This window comes from Alligator mississippiensis, chromosome 2 (genome assembly GCF_030867095.1).
Source record: "Alligator mississippiensis isolate rAllMis1 chromosome 2, rAllMis1, whole genome shotgun sequence".
Classification (NCBI taxonomy): domain Eukaryota; kingdom Metazoa; phylum Chordata; order Crocodylia; family Alligatoridae; genus Alligator; species Alligator mississippiensis.
In genome coordinates, this window is record NC_081825.1 from 237,197,887 (window position 1) to 237,220,305 (window position 22,419).

General features: G+C 46.9%; 1 protein-coding gene across 7 annotated transcripts in view; it reads left to right on the forward strand.

Annotated features, from left to right (window-relative positions):
- The window catches only part of CDAN1 (codanin 1), a 67,492-nt gene that overhangs the window by 30,743 nt on the left and 14,330 nt on the right, over positions 1-22,419 (forward strand). For 4 of the 7 annotated variants that reach the window (XM_059722948.1, XM_019496588.2, XM_059722947.1 and 1 more), the window contains 9 exons: positions 6,324-6,467; positions 7,629-7,795; positions 8,982-9,098; positions 9,948-10,029; positions 10,776-10,877; positions 13,155-13,209; positions 14,425-14,558; positions 15,447-15,550; positions 18,656-18,805. In XM_059722948.1, coding sequence (XP_059578931.1) covers positions 6,324-6,467; positions 7,629-7,795; positions 8,982-9,098; positions 9,948-10,029; positions 10,776-10,877; positions 13,155-13,209; positions 14,425-14,558; positions 15,447-15,550; positions 18,656-18,805 — 1,055 coding nt within the window. The remainder of the gene's footprint in view (positions 1-6,323; positions 6,468-7,628; positions 7,796-8,981; positions 9,099-9,947; positions 10,030-10,775; positions 10,878-13,154; positions 13,210-14,424; positions 14,559-15,446; positions 15,551-18,655; positions 18,806-22,419) is intronic. The other 3 variants (XM_019496589.2, XM_019496591.2, XM_014595526.3) reach the window with 3 other exon arrangements.

Below are 22,419 nucleotides of genomic sequence, written 5' to 3' on the forward strand. Positions count from 1 at the left end.
TGCAGATGTAGTGTGGGATCTTCTGGAAGGGCTAGACATTTTTAAATCTGCAGGTCCAGATGCCCTCCACCCAAGGGTGTTGAGGGAGCTAGCAGGGGTCATCGCGGAGCCTTTGGCCCGGCTGTATGAGCATTCGTGGTTAAATGGCCAGGTGCCGGGGGATTGGAAACTGGCTAATGTGGTCCCTATTTTTAAGAAGGGGAGGAAGGAGGACCCAAGTAATTATAGGCCTGTAAGCCTCACCCTGGTGCTTGGGAAGCTCTTGGAGAGGATCATCAAGGAGCACATCTGTGGGGGGCCTGCAGGGATGGGTTCACCAAAGGCAGGCCCTGCCAGACCAACCTGATTGCCTTTTACAACCAAGTAACGAAATCCTTGGATGATGGTGTTGCTGTGGACGTAGTCTTTCTAGACTTTAAGAAGGCCTTTGACACTGTCTTTTACCCCATCCTCATCAATAAATTAAGTGACTGCGGCATTGATGCCTACACAGTTGGATGGGTAAAAAATTGGCTGATGGGGCGCACCCAGAAAGTAGTGGTGGACAGGTTGTACTCAACCTGGCGAGATGTGAGCAGTGGGGTACCCCAGGACTCAGTCCTTGGGCCCGCGTTGTTTAACATCTTCATCAGTGACTTGGACAAGGGGGTGGAAAGCACGCTGTCCAAGTTTGCTGATGACACTAAGATGTGGGGCGAGGTGGACACACTTGAAGGGAGAGAGAGGCTGCAACTAGATTTAGACAGACTACAAAAGTGGGCAGATGAGAACAGGATGGGGTTCAACGTAGACAAATGCAGGGTGCTGCACCTTGGGAGAAGGAATCCACAGCGTACATACAGGCTGGGGAGTTCCCTTCTTGAAAGCACGGGGCGGAAAGGGATCTTGGAGTCAGTATTGACTCCAAGATGAACATGGGCCGCCAATGCCAGACCGCAGCCAGCAAGGCCAGCCATACCTTGTCACGCATCCAAAGGTGCATCTCAAGCCAGTCCAGAGAGGTGATACTTCACCTCTATGTGACTTTGATCAGGCCACAGTTGGAGTACTGCGTCCAGTACTGGGCACTGCACTTCAAAAGGGATATGGCCAGCCTGGAGAGGGTTCAGAGGAGGGCCACCCGCTTGGTGAGCGGGCAGCAGGACAGGCCCTACAAGGAGAGACTGAAGGACCTGAACCTGTTCAGTCTCAGCAAGAGGAGGCTGAGGGGGGACCTGGTGGCTGCCTACAAGCTCATCAAGGGGGATCAACAGCAAATAGGCAGAGCCCTTTTCTCCCCAGCACCACCTGGGGTGATGAGGAACAGTGGTCATAAGCTGATGGAGAATAGGTTTAGGTTGGAGATCAGAAGGCAATATTTTACAGTTAGGGTGGCCAAAATCTGGAACCAACTTCCCAGGGAAGTGGTCCTTGCCCCTACCTTGGGCAAATTCAAGAGGAGGTTGGATGATCACCTGTCTGGGGTTTTGTGAACCCAGCATTCATTTCTTCCTGTGGCAGGGGGTCAGGCTAGATGATCCGTTCAGGTCCCTCCTGACCCTAGCTACTATGAAATGAGTCCCACACGGCAATGGAGATCATGGGAACCGTGAACCACATGGTGCAGGGGTGGCTCATTGGATAGGGCGAGCTCACCCGTGGGTTCATGTTCACTGACAACGGGGCCAGTATGATGAAGGCAGTCCGTGATGCCAACTTTGTTGGTATCCACTGCGTGGCGCACAAGTTCCACCTTATAGTCAGGGATGCCTTGGGGGAGGGGAACAGGGCTGCTGGTGAGGGCGCCTCCACAACCAGCCAGCTCATTTCAAAATGCAGGAAGGTGGCGAGCTACTTCCACTGGAACATCAAGGGGGGCAAGATGCTGCGGGACAAACAAGGAGAGCTGAGCATCCCACAGCACAACATCATGTTGGATGTGGAGACTCGGTGGAACTCCACATACCTGATACTCGAAAGGTTGGTCGAGCAACAGAAGGCCATCCCTGAGATGGCTGCCATATTAAGCAGCCCCCTTAACAAAGCTGAGCGGGATACCGTCTCCCAGATCTTGGTGGTCCTCAAGCCATTCTTCGAGGCCTCCGAGAGCCTCAGTGCTGGCGATGCCCTCCTTAGCTAGGTGATCCCCATAGTGAGGGAGCTTCAATCCTCTGGAACTTCTTCATTTAGTTTTAATGTGGAGGTGCAGGCACTGGTGAAGCGGCTGAAGGAGAGCATCAAGAAACAGCTGGATTCGTTGCGGTCCAGTACGGTCCACATGCTGGTGGGCATGTGCGACCCGAGGGTGAAGGGGAGCATCTGCAGCTGCAAAACCCTTGATCACTGGACAGAAGTGCTGGTGAACAGAGTCAGGGAGGCAGAAGGACAGAGGCGAGGGGAAGTCGAAGAGAGGGATCCACTTTCCCGTGCCAGCACTCCATCTACTAGCCAGTGTCCTCCACCACAGGTGCTGCCAGTGTGGGCCGAGGACATGGCTTCCATGCTGGGGTCCAAAGGCACAAGACTCCAGCATTGGGCAGGTAGTGCCGAGGCCTTCGTGGCTATTTATCTTGCCGAGGATGTGGAGCTGCTGCTCTGCAACCCCTTGGCCTGTTGGGCAAGCCAAAGCCAGATGTGGCAGGATCTGGCCATGGTTGCCCAGGAACACCTGTCCTGTCCACCGACCAGTGTTCTGAGCGAGAGGGTGTTCAGCATTGCTGGTGATGTTGTGATGCCCCACCGCACCTCCTTGGATCCTGGTTTTGTGGAACAGCTGGTGTTCCTGAAGGTGAACCTCCCACTGCTGGGGTTCCCCAAGCTCCACATGCAGACGGAGTGAGTGCCACCCTCCTCATTTCGTCTGCACCTATTTCCTTTTTTTTATTTGGTTTGGTTTCATAACCATTTAATGCCCTACTCTCAGAGATGGAGGCAGCACTCACCGAATCACCATCCAGCAGAGGAAGAACATCTCCCTGCTGAGCTGCTGTGCCAGGTCAAACTTAGAGGTATGGGTTGGGGCTATGGGGAAGGAGGAGGCCCCAGGTCCTGGGCTTGACCTAAAACTGCACCCTGCCAGGGTTGGGAGGCCTGGTGGTGGGACTGCCAGTGGTGTGGCAGCCCCCAGGAAATGCCAGGACCGCAAACCGCCCTGGTGAAAGGCGGCTAGGAGGCGCCTGAAAACCTCCCACCACCACATGCACACACAATCCTGGCTAGGGAAAGCCCAGACCTGTAAGATCTTTAAGAGGCCTGTGGCTTGTTGGTTGCAGTGGAGTTGTGAGGCTCCAGGTGAGCTTAGTTGCCTGGGATGTCATCTGTGAGGCATGGGCCACTCTGTAGGAGAGGTATGGAGCTGTGGAATGGATGTCACTCCTAGACATCAAGGACCTAAATGGGCAGCCTCCCACCAGGGTAACATCTGAATTGGTTTTCCATCAAAGTGTGGCAGGCGAAAGGGGGATGGGCAGTTGGCCCAGAAAGAGGTGGGCAGGCCGAGATCTAACCAGCACTGGGAAGGACCCCTGTTACAGACTACCATCCCTGCTGCATTCATCCCGTTCTGCCTAAACACACACAAGGCAGACAAGGTTCTTTGAGTCGATCTGATACCGTTTAGTAGACCAACTGAACAGTTGGAGAAATATAAGAAATGTATCTTAGCAAGCTTTTGGGTTTAAAAACCCTTCATCAGGCCGAGGAAGCATCTGCACTTGGTGTGTGCTCTTCCTGGATGGAAGGAATAGTAAAGAAGCCAGAGGCTGGGATGCAGGCAAGTAAGCCAGTCAGTGAAAATGTAAATTGAGGCATCAAGGGGTTGAGTGACAGCTGGTGGGGGGGAATGTAGCAGGTAAAAGTGGGGAGGTACCTGGGGAGTCAGATGATGGGCGGGTTATAGTGTGTCATAAATCCAAAGTCTGTATTGAGTCCATGAGTTTCTGTATCTAGGAGATTGATGAAATGAAGTTCATAAGCCCGTCTGAAAACTGTTTTGTAAATTCAAACAAGCACCGAATCTCACTAACCTCATCACCAGAAGCCAGCTTCCTACAGTCCAAAACACACCAAATGGATCCAGACCATGCCATGAGCAGAAAGGCAATGCCTACCAACATATCTCCAGTACCCCCCACAGTGACTACACCTCACAATAGAACCATCACCATTCTTAGATCTTACACCTGCACCTCCAGAAACATTATGTATCTCATCCAGTGCACCAAATGCCCTGATGGAAAATATGTAGGAGACACCCAACAGCAACTGCGCACCAGAATGAATACACACTGGAAATCTATTACAGACAAGAGTACCCAACTACCTGTGGGGGCACATTTCTCTCAAGAAAACCACTCTCTCCAATCTCTTAGTCCTGATCCTCGAAGGGAATTTACAAAACACTTTCCGCAGACGGGCCTATGAACTTCACTTCAACAACCTCTTAGATACAGAAACGTATGGCCTCAATATAGACGTTGAATTTATGATGCACTATAACCTGCCTGACATCTGACTCCCCAGGTACCCTTCTCCACTCTTACCTGCTAGATTCCCCCCCCCCAATCCCCTTGGGCCACTGCTAGTTGTCCTGGAGAATGCCTGTGCCATGTGCGACAGGTTTCTTTGGCTGGAGTAGAGGAGGCTGGAGCCAGCACTGAGCTGGCCCCAAGCAGCCTTATCTGGAGTCTTGGGGGCCTCCTGGGACTGCAGCAGCAGCGATCCTGCTGCTCGGAGCCTGGCTAGCAGCCGGAGTGAGGCTCTGGCTTTGAGTGGTGTGTGCTATCCCTGTGTGCACTGGTCTAGTTTTTTTTGTTTTTTTTTTTAACGCAGGTTTTTTTGTGACCCCTGGATATAACCCCTATGCTGCTCCCTTGCAGCACGGAGACAGCTGAATGTGCGGTATGTGGTGCCATAGACATATCTGAGGCACCACATGCCGCACAGCCATGCTTATCTGGATGCAGTCCCTGTGTCCTCAGTAATGTTTACAAGAGAAACTTGCTAACTCTGGTGCTTCTTTGTTATTTAGCAGCTATTAAAATGTAGTTCTACTCAAAAAATTAATAAGTTTGGGGAAAAAAAGAATGAGACATCATCTTTACTGGGCAGTTCCCTTTGTATCAGTCAGGTCAGCAGCTTTTGATATCTTCACATTTTGTCTAGTTACTCCTGTACATGTTCACTGTGAAATCTTGGGAATTGCAGAGGGCTAAGTGGGAGCAGACTTAAGGCCTGCAGAATCTTTGGTGCTTTGCTGCATGAGTCAGGGAAGGACTCAACTTGACTGGGATCTCTGGGTGTGCATTGTGAGAGAGCTGGTCTGGAGACATTGACACACAATACATGGAGGACCTGAGAATGTTGTCTTCAAAAAGTCACTGTTCTGTGAATGTCCAGAGATGAATGTGGGCTGATGTATTTGAGACCTTTTTTTACATTGACAGAAACAGAGGAGTGAAGGATGCTCTAGTTAAAAACTAGGAAAGTGTGACTGTTGGAGCAGCAGCTTTTTTTTTCTCTTTCTATAAAGATCTTCAGATTGTTTATGATCGTTTGGGACCATGTCTCGACTAGACAGTGCAGTAGTGGAAGCAGGAGGGGTTGTATATGTGTGTGTGCACTCACTCACTCACTCACTTCCAGCACATGCATCACTGCAGTATCCAGTTGTCATTTTGCTGATTAAAAGAGCCAGCTCTCACCTTTGACTGATTTCAAATTGCTTTTATGGGCAGGTAGTTCTTAATGAAGTGCTTCTTGGTCATGGTTAGTGTTGAATGGCAATATGTTTAAAGGGATGCTTGCTAAAAGAGGGGAGGGATGAAATGTGTGAGAGGGGCTTAGCTTCATTTTGTGTGGCAATGAACTCTACAGTATAGTAGTTGCTGAAAATGCTGTTCAAGCTGTAACCTGGGCTTTGTCAGCTGAAATATTATTGTAGAATGCAACTGCCCTATAAAAGTATGAAGAGATCTGAGATCTTTTTCCATAACTCAGTCACCTGCTCAGGACTTTCAAAGGTACCTTCCCGATAAGCACCTCTCTTTTGAGCTCCTTCCAGTACATCTCAATGTGAAACTAGATTGGAGTCTCCTAGGTTGTTGCTTCTCTGTTCAGGATTATGTTGCTCCAATCAAGCTTTCCTATTCTTATTTGGTATACTGCTGTCATGAATGGAGCTCTCCAGCATTCAGAATGGTCTGGGGAAAGAAGTAACTGGAAAGTAGTGCAGAGCAGCTGTGAGACCTAATTTTCCATGCTGGCAGTGGAGACCTTAGGTAGGTTGTTGCTTCTCTGTTCAGGGTTGTGTTGCTCCAATCAAGCTTTCCTTCTCTTGACTTCAGGATGAAAAGAAACATTTCACCGTTGTCCTGATGAGCCTCCGGCTCCTGGCAAAATTTCTTGGATTTCTTGTTTTCCTTCCGTATCGCACAGTGGAGCCACCAACAAGAGACTTGCACGAGTCTGCAGTGGCATTAAGAAATCAAGTAAGTAACCAGAGACCTGTTAGAAAAGTCTGGGACTTTCTGGGCTGTTTGCTTGGCAGGTATTTTTGGTTTGTTGCAGAGTTGTCTCTGGAGCCATCCTTTCCTAGAATGGAAATAGTTCCTGGGTTGGTGTTCTGCACTATTCTGTGCTTTGTATAAGTATACCCTATTGAAGACAAGGGGGAAGTGTTTGTGATAGAAAGGAGGGAGGGGTTATTGACACTAATGTGGTGCTTAACCCACTAATACTATTTCTGAATTGCGGTTAGTGTTTCAAAGTCCTGAAATATCTGGGCAGACTTTTGCAAGATTTTTTGTGGGTGGTCTCTTTTATTGGATTAACTGTCTGGTTGGGTTAGACTTAGACAGGCTTTTGGGTATCACAGTACTCTTCATTGGGTCTCTGGGAGACCCAGCCATGCAGTTGGTCCAGTACAAGACAATACCCACAGATTCTTGCCCCTCATACTTTCTGGACCATAAGATACAACATCACTTCAATTCTACTGGAAAGACTGTGTATGTAAGGTGTGGCCCTCAAAAATGTTTCAAAGAGTATCTCAGCTCAGCATTCAAAACCCTGCTACTAGTGTATTGCACTGAATGCAAATCACTTTTTGCTGTCCAGGACACCAGGAACTGAACCCAGATGGTCTGCTGTCTAGTCATAGCAGGCGGAAGGCCAGGGCTAACGGGACTTAGTCCCCCTACTCCTCGAGACTAATTTTGCAGCAGCTGGCAACAGCGCCACTGTTGCAGTGCTGCACGCAGTGCTCCTGCTGTGCACTCTGCCGCTGCTGCGCCACCAGCAGCATGCGCCAGCCCCTGCAATGACCCGGAGGGAGGGAGGGATGGGGGCTAGGCAGGAATGCCCTGCACCGCCCAGCCCCCCCCAAATAATATTTTCTCCCCCTGCTTATGTGTTTAGTCAGGATTCATCCTTCTCAGCACTATACTGAGGCATCTTGTAGCTGTTAATGGCTGAACCTCTAGCCACTGAAGGATATTGTTTGCAATATCTGGTACATAACCACTTAACTGGACAAAGAATTAAATTACGTTAAAAGAAAGGCCATAGTGTAGATATGGAACTTTAAGAAAAGTTAGTTTGAAGCCAACTTTCCGTATCTCAAATTGATTTTAAATGTTTTGCCCATCAAGAGCCTACCTGTACTGGATGTATTGAAACTCCTGCAGCGAGCTATCCAGGGCCGGCGTACTATCCTCACTATACCTTGGATTGTGGAGTTCCTCTCCCTCGTAGATCATATTGCTCCTTTTCTTGACTACTATGGGACAGTATTTTCCCTCTTGCTGCAAGTGTACAGGTAAGCCCATGGAAGAATACCTGCATCATTCTTGAGAATGTCTTCATTGGGATTAATTGCATCCTGCTTTTCTTCCAAGACAATTTGTGAGAAACTGGACATCAGGTGGGAATGTTATAAAACTCAATTTTGTGTCTGTATGTTACCATATTTAGTGAAATATAAGATGACCCTGAATTAGACGTCCTTCCCCCACCCATAACTAGATTCTGTATATGGAATATTTATAAATTTGTTACAATTTTCCAAGTATAGAATCTAATTATTGCAGGTTTGCCTTGAATTTGTCCCTTTCCCACTGCTACAGCAGGAGAAAATAAATCTGGAGGGTCAGGTAGCCCCCTTGTCCTCTGCCCCCTTTCCCCCAACTTCTCCCCTCTGCAGTCCCTTCCTTATTGTCAGACCCTGCTGCCCCTGAGCATATGCCAGTGAGAAGCAAATTTGAAAACATTGTTAGAAATAAACATACCTGCAGTAACTTTCATATAGGGAAATTACTACAGGTATAGACTTTGTTCATTCAGAATTGATGCAGTTTAACTCTTTTGAAACTGCTGCAATTTTTAGCACAAGTACTCCATAAACACTTTTAAGCAGCATTTCTATACCTACTTGCATGTAGTACAAACTATGAATGACATTAGTTCAAAGCCAAAAGGCTTGTGATTTACCATATAGGTCATTGGGTTGTGCTGCAACAGAGATGACAGTGTTTCATGCCATTGTGACCCCACAGCTCAGTACTGCCCAGTGTGCATTTGTACTCCAGATAGCACATAGATCTTTTGTGGGGGTTAATTAGCCCCTGCTCGTGACTGGAACCAGGTTCTCTTGTCACAAGTCCTAGGGTGCTCCAAAATTTTTTGTATAGATGAGGCACAGGGCAACTTGATCTGGTTCCAGCTCTTGGAGGGTAGGGCCACGCTAATCATACGTGACAGGCTGAGAGAGGAGGTGACAGAGGGATTCTGGGTAAGTTGTGTAAGGGCCTATTCAGTGATGTTTCCTAGACATTTATGGCTGGTTAAAAAACAGGACTCATTGGAAATAGGAAAGAAAGGTATAGCTCAGTGGGAGTGAAGAGGAAGTTTAAATGTATTCAGTATAATGGCTCACCATGACTGAAAAACATAGTTCACACTGAGGAGGACTTAGCACATATATAACTACCATATATCTTATTCAGATGGGCTGTACTACTAACCTGGTATGTTTGCTGTGGCATTGGAATTCCAAGACCTCCGGGCTTCGGCCTGCATGTAGGATGCCTGCCAGTGGATTTGGGAGTTTCTGAAATCCAAGGGTGAGAGCCTGGGGCGAAGGATGCTCGCCATTTATAGCGCCATACATGGTGTTTAGGACAATTGTGTTCTGCCTGCTCAGTTGATACGGTTTTTGGAAAGATTGAGTTCTGCTCAATTGATATGATTTGGAACTGATTTGGCGAATTTGACTTGGAACACAAAATATATAATAGTAATTAAAAAAGAAAAGTTTACCCAATATGGGTCATGTGTTTTGTAGTCATGCTCAGTGTTAGCTGCATTTTAATCAACTTCATAGTTGGCTTCCATTACTGAGTACATGCTGCTTTTAGTAGCAGTTTAATGATACAGTGTGTTTAGTGAGGCTTCCTTGTATGTGAATGTAAGGTGAGGGGCGAAAAACTTTGTCTTCTATTTGAGTAAATATGGTAAGCCATAAGAAACTCGCATACCTGAAATGTCCATCCCAAGCTGAAGGGGTTAAAAGATGCATTTTTTATCAACCCCTCCCCCTTACAAAAATGCATTTCCCCAAATCACTTGCAAAGTGCTGTGCCCTTGTAACTGCAGAATTCAACCCTGAGATTAAGCTCCACCACAATGTTTTCCCATTGCTCAGATACTCCTATTTTGTTTGTTCCAGAAAAATAGATGCCACCAAACTCTGGCTGCTTCAGTTCAAATGCACAGTACAATATACAGATAGACATGTGCGCACCTACACAGAGAATGAGAAATACTTCCATAATGGCTAAAGTAGACTAGTTAGAGGACAAGTCAGAACAACAGAGAACCTTGAAAGAAGTTATAGTGTTACTGGACATACCTTTTTAAAATAAAGTAGCTGCAGTTTAACTCTGTTTTCCACTACTCTCTCTGTATGGCAGGTCCATGGTACCCTCTGAAGATAAGGAGATGAGTTTCCTAAACAAGCTGTTGATCCTTGCAGTGTTGGGTTGGCTTTTTCAGGTATAGTGCCTAGAGATTGTAACTGGCTGAGCTCTGAAGGTGCAGCTGTACTGAATTCAGTAGAAAATGATGGTTAGATCTCAAAATGAGGTAAAAATAGTAAAATGTGACAAAATAAAAAGAACCAAAATCTTTTGCACAGTATCAAACATGCTGTAATTTGAATTATACGTCTGCTCTGCATCCTGTATGTTTTTCCCCCTAGAACTCTTTTGTAGAAGATTTCACTGTCAAATACATCCCATAATTAATTTCTGTAAAACCTTCTAGTTTTCATCCTTAAGGTGCTTTTCCTTAAGGACAAAACTTCCCAGTTAATTCCCACTAAAGTGGGAAGTAGTCTCGTACTGAAAATTTACTGTATTAAATGCTGCAGGAAAGTTGCAGTGCCTTGCTTTAATCAACAGAAGACCTCTTTGGCTGAATAAAGATAAGAGGAGGAAGGAGACTCCCATGCATTTTCACCTGGGAGAATCATGTCTTGATTAGACTATTTCTTTAAGTTTGCTGGAGATAAATATAAATTAAAGACTCCAAGTGTGGGGAAGCTGGAGTGGCTGGGAAATGTGGAAAGATGCTACATGTGGCCTTGAGGGTTGAGGTGGTGGGGGGTGACAAATATAGGAGAATAGAAGGTCCTCAGTGTGCCAGGTTCTATATAATTTTTTAAAAGTGGAAAATCTTCTCTGACTACTGTTTTTGAGATGGGTGTTTTAGTCGCCTGATGGAATGATAATTCTTCATAGTTTCTGTTCCAGATCCCCTCTGTCCCAGAGGAGCTGTTCTTTACCAGTGAAGTCAGACAGGATGGATTGATGATGGATACCATGTCATCTGCTCAGGCCTTGGTAAGCTGGCATGAAACTAACTGCTTTGATATTTGCAGTTTCATGGCACCAGCAAGGAAGATTTCAGGGCAAGTGAAGCCTGTAGATTGCAGCATTGTATGCAACGATTTGTGTTCAGTACAGATGTGATGAATATGGAGACTATATAAAGCTGCAGTTTGCTTGAGCAGTCAGACTGCACTGCAGACTAGACCTCAGAGGTTCTTTGGTGCACTGCCAGAATGACACTAACTGGAAAAAGCATGCACCACCTGTAATGAGATGGTGTTTTGCAGACATGAGGTGTTGCTGGAATATGATGAGGTGTTGCTGCAAGCATATCCTCAGTCCAGAGTTACAGCTTGTTTCATAATGCTAGGAATGATGAACAGAGCAGGAACAGAATATAGAGAACTCAAGTAAATCTGTATTGGGGATCAACTCCTATCTCATCCTCCATATAACAACCCTACAGGTATTTGAAGTCTGTTACCCTCCTTTGTTTTCTCTTCTCCAAAAAAATAATCCAGTTCTTCTGGCATATTTCCCTGTTGTCTAATGTTTTTTTTTAGTCACTACTGGACTCTTTCCAGTCTGTCCACATCTTTCTTGAACTGTGGGACCCAAAACTGGACACTGCTCCAGGTGAGGTCTTGCCAACGCTGAATAGAGTGGAAGAATCACTTCCCTTGATTTGCAAGTGACACTCCTGTTAATGCAACCTAGCATCCTGCTGGCTTTTTTGCAGCAAGAGGACACTGTTGGCTTATGTTCAGCTTATGGTTCACTGTAATGCATAGATCCTTCTTTGTAGTACTGTAGCCTAATCAGTCATTCCGCAGTCTGTATTTGTACATGCCATTATTCTGTGCCAAGTGCAGGACTTTGCACTTCATGTTGAATTTCATTTGATTCATTTCATACCATTTCTTTAATTTATCAGGGTCATTCTGAATCATAGCCCTATTCTCAGGCACTGGTTTCTGGAGCCAGGGGCTGTGGGTTCAAGTTCCATCAGGGGTGAAACTGCTTGAATTTAGATTGATTATAAAAGGACCTTTGCTACACTTAACCCAGAGTATCTGAGGGTATGGGAAAATAAATTAATCAGGAACTCCTTGATGTATTTGACTTTATTGAGGTTTTCTGAAAAACTCTCTCCAGCACACAAGCTATTTCAAAGCTTATCAGTAAGGTATAGTTAAAGTGATGACTTCAGTGTCATTACCCTCAAACTGACACCTAGTAGCCTCTTCCAATTTCCTCCTAGTGATTGGTTTCACCTCTACCCTCTTCTCAGGGACAATGACCCATAGCCACTGCATTTGTGCCCTACCCCCAGCACACTCTGTTCCTCCCTGTACTCTGGTAATGACTGATCTTCCCGTGCTCCCCTGTTAGCAGACAGTTCTCACACGGCAGTGGGTGCAAGGTCTTATTGTTGGGCATGATAAAAAGAGCAGTAGCTTCAAGACAAAAAAAACCCGTTCAGAGTAAAAGTACTGCAAACATGTGGAGTATTTGGCAGGTCTCCTCCCTTCCCCTTGCCTGCATTTGAGGGAGCTTCTAACCTGTCACAGCATTAGGGGTTAATGTTGTTTCCACCAGAGAAGGTGCATGCTCCTTCTCCCAGAATCAAGATGAACATGCTAGCCAGCATGTATGTGCATCCTGTTATTAAGCAAGTGCCAGTTGCTTTTCCAGCAGTGGGGAGGAAGTAGTTATGAACTTCAGCCTTTTCAAAATGTGTTCAATATATACCACCTACACTGACAAAACCTGAAGTTTCCCCCTTAATCCCCATATTTTCTGGCTAAGACATAACAATGGGGCCCCATCACTCAGTAGTCCTCTGTCCTGAGAGGCTTGACTGAATCATGATGGAAGTATCCATGGAGCTGTAATTCTTTGTGTGGGCCATGTCCTGTTTATCCTCTTTCCCATATCAACTCTTGCCCAGTCATTGCTGGCAGGGTGGCATTCCTATACTGGAGTTTCTTTTTCTCTTTTGACAGACTTATGCTCTCAGCTGAGTCTGGAGTTGTTTATAACTAAAGGTCATGCAATACCAAGTCTCTGAAATGCAGAGCTGTTTATGATGCATCTCCAGGCACAATTGGGTCCTTAGGTTTTAGAGTTTGTTTTGCTTCAAAAGCACTTGATTTGGAATTTAACTTGGCTGCATTATTTCTTTTGAAGTGCCTTGAGATATCTGTGAGATGCATAAGATTTCTGATCTTCTAAAGATGATGTTCCTTTTGCAGCTGTCCTTCAACCCTCCTTTTCTTCATTTGCCAGGATTCTGCAACTTTGGTGGATCAGCAGTTACTTTATACCTGCTGTCCATATCTTGGTGAGTATTTTATAGATGTTTATCCCAGCCCTTTTTGGTACTGTGAGTCCTTGAATCACTTTTCTTTCTCATCCCCATCCACTTTGAACCTCAGTCATATCGCTGATCTTGGTGACAAATCAAGTTGTGGAGAAAAAGACATAAGTATCTGCAACAGTATTTGTTGCAGCAAGGAATGTTCAGGTTAAATATGAGGAAAGACTTTCTCATTAGGAAAGTAGTAAAGCACTGGAACAGGCTACCTGGAGAAGTTGTAGCATCTCCATCCTTGGAGGTTCTTAAGACCCAGGTAGACAAAGCCGTGGCTGGGATGATATAGTTGGGGATGGTCCCTTCCAACCCTAATTTTCTACGATCCTTTGAAAGGGGAGAAGGAGGCTGTGGATTGGCTGTCCTGCCTTTGCAATGTGAATGATATGCAGGGAGACGGGGACCTTGGTTCTCTACCATGGAAGGAAACTTGAATGCCAGATTTCCCTATACTGTGTGTCAAAGGAGGAAGGGTTTGGATGAAGAAGGTAGCTTAATCCCCAAACTGATAGTTACTGAAAGGCCATTAGGACCTGGCGTGGTGGAGGATGGCCATTTGGCCAATGTGAAGAGCTAGGGTTAGTTTGGAAGCAAATACTTTAAACTGAAGGGGAAGCGCCTCACTTCCTGAGGCTGTATTGTGCTTGTGGATCTGGCTGTAGAGAAAGTTGTATGTTGGTCCAGTGACTCCAACTGCTGATGAATCTTTCATGCAGAAGGACTTGAAATCCCTTTTGCTGTCCTCAATCCCTGGCATTTTCTTTGTAGCCCTGTTGGAGCTCTCTGCTCCCACCACCATGGTGGATCTTGCATAGCTGCCACTTTCATCCCACCATTTGATGAACCATTAGGCTGGGAACCTTCAAAGCCACTGCTTTGTAATTCTTTTTATGGGTCGCTGTTGAGTGATAGGAAGAATTTTCTGTTTTCCTGTCCTCTGCTGCCTACAAGGGTAGGAAGCTTCTGTCTGGCCTTCCTCTGGGATATACTGGAATTGTGCAGCCTCTCCCTGCTTCCAACTTTTACTGTTGTCCACTTTTACTAAAGTTGGGGTTTTACAGAGCTTGCTGTAGATTGGGAACCTAATTACTTGACAACTTGACTTTTTCTGCCTGTCTGGATCTATTACCCTGTAGTTCTGACTTTGTATGTCAGAAGGCTATTCACACCTGTTTCTTTTTACAGGTGAGCTGCGGAAGCTGCTGGCCTCCTTTGTGGCAGGCAGTGGAGCAAAGAATGGTGGCTTTATAAGAAAAATAACCCCAACAGCTGCAGAGTCCTTGGCACCCAAACCTTCTGTCACACAGCAGAAACTGCAGGTAGGTAAACAGGGAGGGGCAGCGTGCTGGCTGCTTGCCCAAGACAGATGCCTGTTCTCTGTTACCACATAGTGAGAATGCTCTGAGCATAGTCATGGCTTTTTCACAGTGGAGTCACAAAAGGAGGGAGTGTTCATAAGATGGCAAGATGCACAGTGATGGTCTGAAACTATGGAAAGAAAAACACAGGCTTAGACAGCAGGGGTTCTCTTGTTTAACAGCTAGAAGAGGAAGCTGTTAAATTCTGTGATGTTGTATGAGCACTAAATTGCAGAGAACATGAATACATGTCCCTGCGAGTCTTTTGTATATGCTTAACTCTTGAACCCACAGATGATTCCTTCTGCCCCATCCATATCTTTTCTTCCTTGCTCTTCTTTAGCCGATAGCCCTGACTTTCTTTCCCTTTGCTCTGATTCCACTGTAACTGTCCCTTGAAAGCTTAAGTATTCTGTGAGTGTGCAGTGGTGTCCATCCTGTAATTAAAGGGTATCTTTTACCTCAGAAAGCAGCACTCCTTTTGAACGGCTCATTAAAAGGAGCTCATTAAGTCTTACAGTAGCCTGGTGTGAAAAGGTGCTGCCTTTTGAATGGAGAAATAGCCACATTCCTTTCTTCCTCCTTTTACCAGTCGCCTATTTTTTTACACCTTCTCACAAGACAAAATCTATAAACTGTGCACTAAATGGTGAGCATAAAATTGGGCATAGGTATTTTACAGGTATTACCAAAGGTTGTAATAGCAAAATGCTTGGTAGAGACTGTGGGCCTTAGGCCCTGTTGTGCATTGTACACAGAATTAAATTTCAGGTCTGTTTCTGTGTAGAGAAGATCATCTCTGTAGAGAGTCCTGGTCTCTTCATAGCTCTTGCTCTTCCTCCTGAACAGGCAGAGCTGGAGCAGGCCTTCTTCCACAATCAGCCCCCATCACTGCGGAGAACAGTGGAATTTGTGGCAGAGAGGGTGGGATCCAACTGTGTTAAGCATATCAAGTAAGTGCTTGGGCACATATCTCTGAAAAATGCTTTCTTCCTATCTGGTTTTAATTCTTAGAGGCCAGACTTGGGTTTTCAGTTGCTTGGGGAACTATTGTCCTGGCCTCCCTACTAGACTGTGTGCAGTCTAAATTTGATTGATGCTAAAGGCTTTAAGTCATTCTGGACTAATCTAGTCTTTGTAGAATTCTCATTTAAGCTTGTGAAAATGGTGCCATTTGCCTTGGATGGAAGGGGATTTGTAGTAGTAGTAATAAGTAGAACAAAAAAGGCCTGTCTGTTAGAGATTTGTGCTGTTGCTGTCTCCTTCCCACCATCCTCTGACCTCTGTAGATGATTAAGTCCTTGCACTCCCTACTGTGGATATCTTTACAGGTATCTTAAAACTTGAGCGAGTTACGGAACATGTTTTGGGTGACTCCCATGTCCTGTGTTGTGAACACAACTTGCTTAATTTTGCCTTGATGCCATGTCTGTAGTTGTAGCAGGGGTGGTAACAGTAATTCCCAGATGACTGAGTTGGAACTTCAACCATTTAAGTTCTCAGATTCTAGGCAGATGGCTTTGTAAATCTGGACACCACAGCTCAGCAGCTCAGGCAGACTCTTCAGACACAGCTAGCAGAAATTATCTCTCCTAGGAGTCCCACTCATGGGCAAGAATCCCATTGCAAAAAGCAGAGATAATCCTGCCCTGAAGCTTCTTCCTCCCTGCTTGATGGAGTCAGAAATGATTCAGTTTCCTTTCGCGTAGACCATGTTAGCTGGTATATTCCTACACAGTTGTAATGCTTTGTCTACGCTAAACTGAGTCTCCTGTTACCAGTCTTGGTGGTAACAGTAATGTGAATGCTACCGTAGCCCAGGTGTACTTGGGTATATACTCCCCTTCTCCAATTGAAGGGAATTGTTAGCTGGCAGGTGTGCCGTAGGGGAACTGCAGGCTGCTTAGTTTCCCTCCATCCCTAAAGAAGCAGGCCAGGACAGTCAGGGGACTTAACTATATACAGATTCGTTTACGTACCTTATTACAAGGAAAAGAAACATGGATATAAACATATGTACACTAATATATGTGATATCTAAACAAACAACATAAACAATACCCTCTGGGTAAATGCTATAAAACCTTATACCAGTGCTCCAGATACAAGTACATCACGGGTAAGTATCTGATCTGAAACGGATAAACCCCAAAGTAAACATAGATAGCCAACAGATAAACTATAGATAAGTACAGGTGAACAATAAATAAGCCATAAATAAATACAAATAAACAAAAGATAAAATGGGGGGTCCCAGCAGAGCCCTAGGATTCTGCTCATTTACTAATTTACAAACATGAGAGTTCACAAAATATAAGGCACGACATTACACCACTTATGGCACAGGAACCTCCAAGATAAACTTAATCCCATGGGGAAACCCCAGTGCCCTGGGGCTTTTTCCCAATCCCTTCAAGGAAGCTGGTAACTTCAGGGGGGGCCCTCCCAGTGGGACCTCCACTTTCAGGAGCCCTTAACTAACAAGGGGGGACTCCCTCTGCCCTGTGGGAATCCTTTTTCCCTGCAACTCACAGTTCCCAGGCGTGGAGGGTGGCCCTCGTCATCTGCGCCAAGCTGCTCTCTCACCTGTGGTGGGCTTCAGGGGGTTGCTGTTCCCTGGAACTGGGCACCACTATGCAGGGCTTCTGGGGCCTCTGGCTCGGCCCTGTCTGCTGACTCAGTAGTCCAAGCACCATCTGGCTCCCTGGACTCAACCTTTTGCTATGGGTTGGTGGCCCGGGTCATCTCGTGCAGCACCGGATTTGGTCTGCTCCCGGACCCTCCGTGCAGCACCTCCTGCACTGAGCTCCCAACATCATGCAGGGGGTTGGAGACCTGAACCGCCCAAGCGCTCCAAAGATCCTGCTCCGTGCACTGGCCTGTGCACTGTCTCTGGCCGCATGCCAGAGGTTGCAGACCTGGGCCACCTCACGCAGCTCCCAGGGTCTGTGTGCCGTGCTGCACACCAAGAGCCTAGCCGCTGGAGCCGTCCGCCGTTCCCCACCGATGGAAGTCTTCAGGGGCGCTTCTGGGCTGTTGCTTTGCCCTGCTGAGCCACTCTCCTCAGCTCTTCTAAACCCCGCTCTTCCCTCTGTCCCCCCGTGCTGGGCACGCAGCTCCTTTTATGCTCTTCCAGGGCTCCGCCCCTGAAGTCTTCCGGACCTGACAGTGTTGCAGTCAACAATCAGGTCTGGGAGAGCTCTTCTCCCCCTCCCCTCAGAAAAGGGGCATGACTTAACTCCTCTTGCTGCCTCCTGATTGGTGGATGGGCTCCACCAATCAAAACAGGAAAATCTCAAGCCTGGAACTCAACCCAAGCTCTGAAAGGCAAGCGTGCTACACTAGTGTTGGCAAGATGCTCGTGGCTGTCTGAAGCCCTGTCTACATTAGTTTTCCCAGTATTACCAAAGCAAAAATAAAAAAGTTGGGGCAGAAAGACATTTTGTTAAGTGTGTTTCTATTAGCATCTTCTGGAGAAAGCTGCTTCCCTTTTCACTCTGGGTTACATGCACCTAAAACCATATGAGTCAGCATATGGTATAGGCACTTCTGTATTAAGTCAGACTTGCAGTCTCTTATCCAGTGTCCTATCTCTGATAGTGGCCAGCATCTGATGCTGGTACAAGCAACCTTGCATTCTAGACAAATGTGTGATAATGTCTCTCGCAACAAATCTCATCCTAAACGCTAATAATTAGAAATTGCCTTTACACCTGAAACACGGCTGAATATGCTACCTAGAATGTGTCATACTTATCCAATTGAAAGTTTTTGTTATTGATATAAAAGCCCAGTCCCTTTTGAGTCTCATTAATGTTTTTGCTTCAAGCACACTTCATGGTACTGAATTCCAGTGAACTTGAAGAGGTTGGGGATGGTGAAACTTTGGCGATGCAGAATAGTTAGATTAGCAAAATATCACGTGGCTGGTTCTTTTTAACCAAAATGTTCTGTTTCTTTCATGCTCTAAAGTAAAATGGGGATGAAAGGGTTCAAAACAGGTTGCATGTTTCTATTTCAGACTTGTTCAATCTGCCATCACACTGTTTTTTTTCCAGGGCCACTCTGGTAGCAGAGCTTGTCAAAAGGGCAGAGGTCATGCTGCAGGAAAAAGTGAAGGAGGACAATACTAATCATGACAAACTGCTAGATGAGGTGTGCACTCAGCTTTATGAAGAAGGGGCACAGGCTTTCCTCAAAGGCAGAGAGTAAGAAGGAAAAGCTACTTGAACTAATCATTTCTCATCTTCCTTTTTGCTGTGCATTTCTTAGTGCTGTGCTGGCTTTGTCTTGTGACACCTGAGGTGCCACCAACCACTTCAGTACTTTCAAACACCAGCCTCTGATTTGACTCAGGACTGATACTTAACTGCAATTGTAACTGAAGCTGTTTCCCTGCTGACTTTCTAATGCCTCTTAGGGGTGGGTAAGAAGGCCGCTTAACAAGTTTTGGTGAGGTATGGAGGGCTGTAAGGGTAGCCCCTCCCCTTGACAGGTTCCCTGCCCCTAATCCCTGACCTTTGCTACTGGAAGTCTCTTGCCTTGCCCAGGGAAGTTCCCCTTTTGGGAGGGGAGGGGCTTGCTTGTATTTTATGGGGCATGTAGCATGTTGGGGGCGTGTGTGGATCATAGGATCAGAGAAAATGAGGTTTGGAAGGGACCTCAGGAGGTCATCTTGTCCAACTACCTACTTAGAGCAGGACCAGCCCCAACTAGATCATCTCAGTCTAGCTAGGTCTTGAAAACCTCCAAGGATGGAGATTCTACCATCTCTCTAGGTAATCTGTTCCAGTGTTTTACAACCCTCCTAGTAAGACAATTCTTCCTAATATCTAACTGAAACTTCCCTTGCTGCAACTTGAGACCGTTGCTCTTTATTCTGTTATAAACTCCTGCAAGACCGTTTCAGGCTGGACATAAGGAAGAACTTCTTTACTGTCCGAGCCCCCAAGGTCTGGAACAGCCTGCCACCGGAGGTAGTTCAAGCACCTGCTTTGAATGCCTTCAAGAGAAACCCAGATGTTTTTCTTGCTGAGATCCTATGACCCCAGCTGACTTCCTGCCCCTGGGGCAAGGGGGCTGGACTTGATGATCTTCCGAGGTCCCTTCCAGTCCTAGTGTCTATGAAATCTATGAAATCTTCCACCACTGAGAACAGTCTAGCTCCATCCTCTTTTGAACCTCCCTTCAGGTGGTTGTAGGTTGCTATTAAATCCCCTCTGTCTCCTCTTCTCTAGACTAAACAAGCCCAGTTCCCTCAGCCTCTCCTCATAAGTCATGTCCCTCAGCCCCCTCCTACTTTTGTTGCCCTCCTCTGGACTCTCCAACTTGTCTACATCCTTTCTGTAGTGGGGAGCCCAAAACTGGACACAGTACTCCAGATGTGGCCTCACCAGTGCTGAATAGAGGGGAATAATCACTTTTTTGACCTGCTGGCAACACACCTACCAATGCAGCCCAGTATGCTGTTATCCTCTGTTGCAACAAGGGCACACCTCTGGCTCATATTCAGCTACTGTCCACTATCCTTTTCTGCAGAGCTGCTGCCCAGCCAGTCAGCCCCCCAGCCTGTATTGGTGCATGAGATTGTTCTGTCCTAAGTGCAGGACTTTGCACTCATCCTTGTTGAACCTCATGAGATTTTTTTGGCCCAATCCTCCAATTTGTCCAGGTCACTCTGAATCCTAGCCCTACCCTCCAGTGTATCTATTGCTCCCCCCAGCATGGTGTTATCTGAAAACTTACTGAGGGTGCACTCTGCCATCTTCCAGGTCGTTAATGATTAAATTGAACAAAACTGACCCCTGCAGCACTCCATTTGATACCAGCTACCAATCAGACATTGAACTATTGATTACTACCCCCTGAGCCTGATGCTTCAGCCAGTTTTCTGTCCACCTGACAGTGCATTCATCCAGCCCGTACTTCCTTAACTTCCCTACAAGAATGTTGTGGGAGACCATATCAAAAACCTTGCTAAAATCAAGGTATACCACATCCACTGGTCTCCCTGCATCCACAGAGCCAGTCACCTCATCACTGAAGGCAATCAGGTTGGTCAGGCATGACTTGCCCTTAGTGAATCCAGGTTCCTAATTCCCTTCTTCTCCTCCAGGTGCTTAGAAATTGATTCCTTGAGGATCTGCTCCATGATTTTTCCAGGACCTGAGGTGAGGCTGACCAGTCTGTAGTTCCCTGGATCAGCCTTTTTTCCCTTTCTTAAATATGGGCACTATGTTTGCCCTTTTCCAGTCATCCAGCACCTTTTCTGATAGCCATGAGTTTTCAAAGATTATGGCCACTGGTTCTGCAATCTCATCAGCCAACTCCCTAAGTACCCTTGGGTGCATACTATCCTGTCCTTGGACTTGTATATGTCCAGCTTTTCTCAATAGTCCCTAACCTGTTCTTTTACCTCCTCCCCAGGCTGTGCTGCCCGGTGCAGTAGTCTGGAAGCGGACCTTGCCTGTGAAGACTGAGATGAATAAGGCATTGAGCACTTCAGCCTTTTCTCCGTTTTCTATCACAAGGTTGCTTCCCCCGTTCTGTAAGGGACCCACACTTTCTCTGATCCTCCTCTTGCTACCGACCATACTTGTAGAAACCCTTCTTGTTACCCAATTGCTGCAACTCCAATTGTGCTTTGGCCTTCCTGACTTCATCCCTGCATGCCGAAACAATGCTATTATATTCCTCCCTAGTTATTTGTCCAAATTTCCACTTCTTATAAGCTTCCTTTTTGTCATCTAGTTTACTGCTAAGCCAAGCTGGTCTTTTGCCATACTTGCTAGTCTTCCTGTGCGTTGGGATGGTTTCATAGTAGTTAGTGGTCAGAAGGGACCTAAATAGATCATCTAGTCTGACCCCCCCGCCACTGGCCAGAGCACACGCTGGGATCACACGACCCCAGACAGGTGTTCATCCAACCTCTTTTTGAATTAACCCAAGGTAGGAGTGAAGACCATTTCCCTAGGAGTTGGTTCCAGATCCTAGCCACCCTAACAATGAAATAGACTGCCACCAGCGGGCAGCAAGGTGAGCCCCCTAGGAAGAGTTGGGGGTGGGGAGCTGCTCCTGGCATCTCTGGCTCTCTTGCTGTTTGTTCACACCTGCCCATCTGGGTTGCTGCTGAGCCTGCACTGGTGGCTCCTGCCGCTGCTGCTGCCTGTCCCATGCCTGCCTGGCAGATCTGCAACCAAGCCCATGTTTGCTTGCTGCTGCTGCTCCTGCCCCACCTGCTTGTCCCCATGCCTGCCCAGCAGGGTTTTGTGAGCAGCCGAGCTTCTTCACACCCCATCCTTCCATCCATGTTCTCTCCCGCCCAGCCATTCATGAACAGGACCAAAGCGAGCTGCCCCCCCGCTCCCTTGAACACTGCAGCTTCCCCTCCCTACCTGCTGCCTGAGTGCTTCAGCAGGGACAGGAGGAGGATTTGCTGGAGCCCAGGAGTGTCCAGCAGTTCCCTGGGCAGCTGCAACAGTGGCAGCCTTGCCTAGAAGCTGTGCCTGCTGACCGTGGCTGGGGCCCTCTGGTGGGGAAGGATGGGAGCGCAGCATGCACTGCCAGGTGGGAGGGGGCAGGACTCGGCCCCATGCAGAGCACAGGGTGGGCAGCTGCCCATCAGGCCAGATGCACTTAATTGGTGGGTACCCACCTGTGGGCCAGATCCAATCAGCTGGCGGGACAGATCCAGCCGCAGGCTGTATTTTGCCCACCCCTGCACTTACATATGGGAGTGGGTTGTAGAGGATGTGTGGAACAGTGTGCCTTGGCTCTATTTCTTGTACTTTTCCCTTTTCTGGGAAGGGAAGGAAAGAATTTT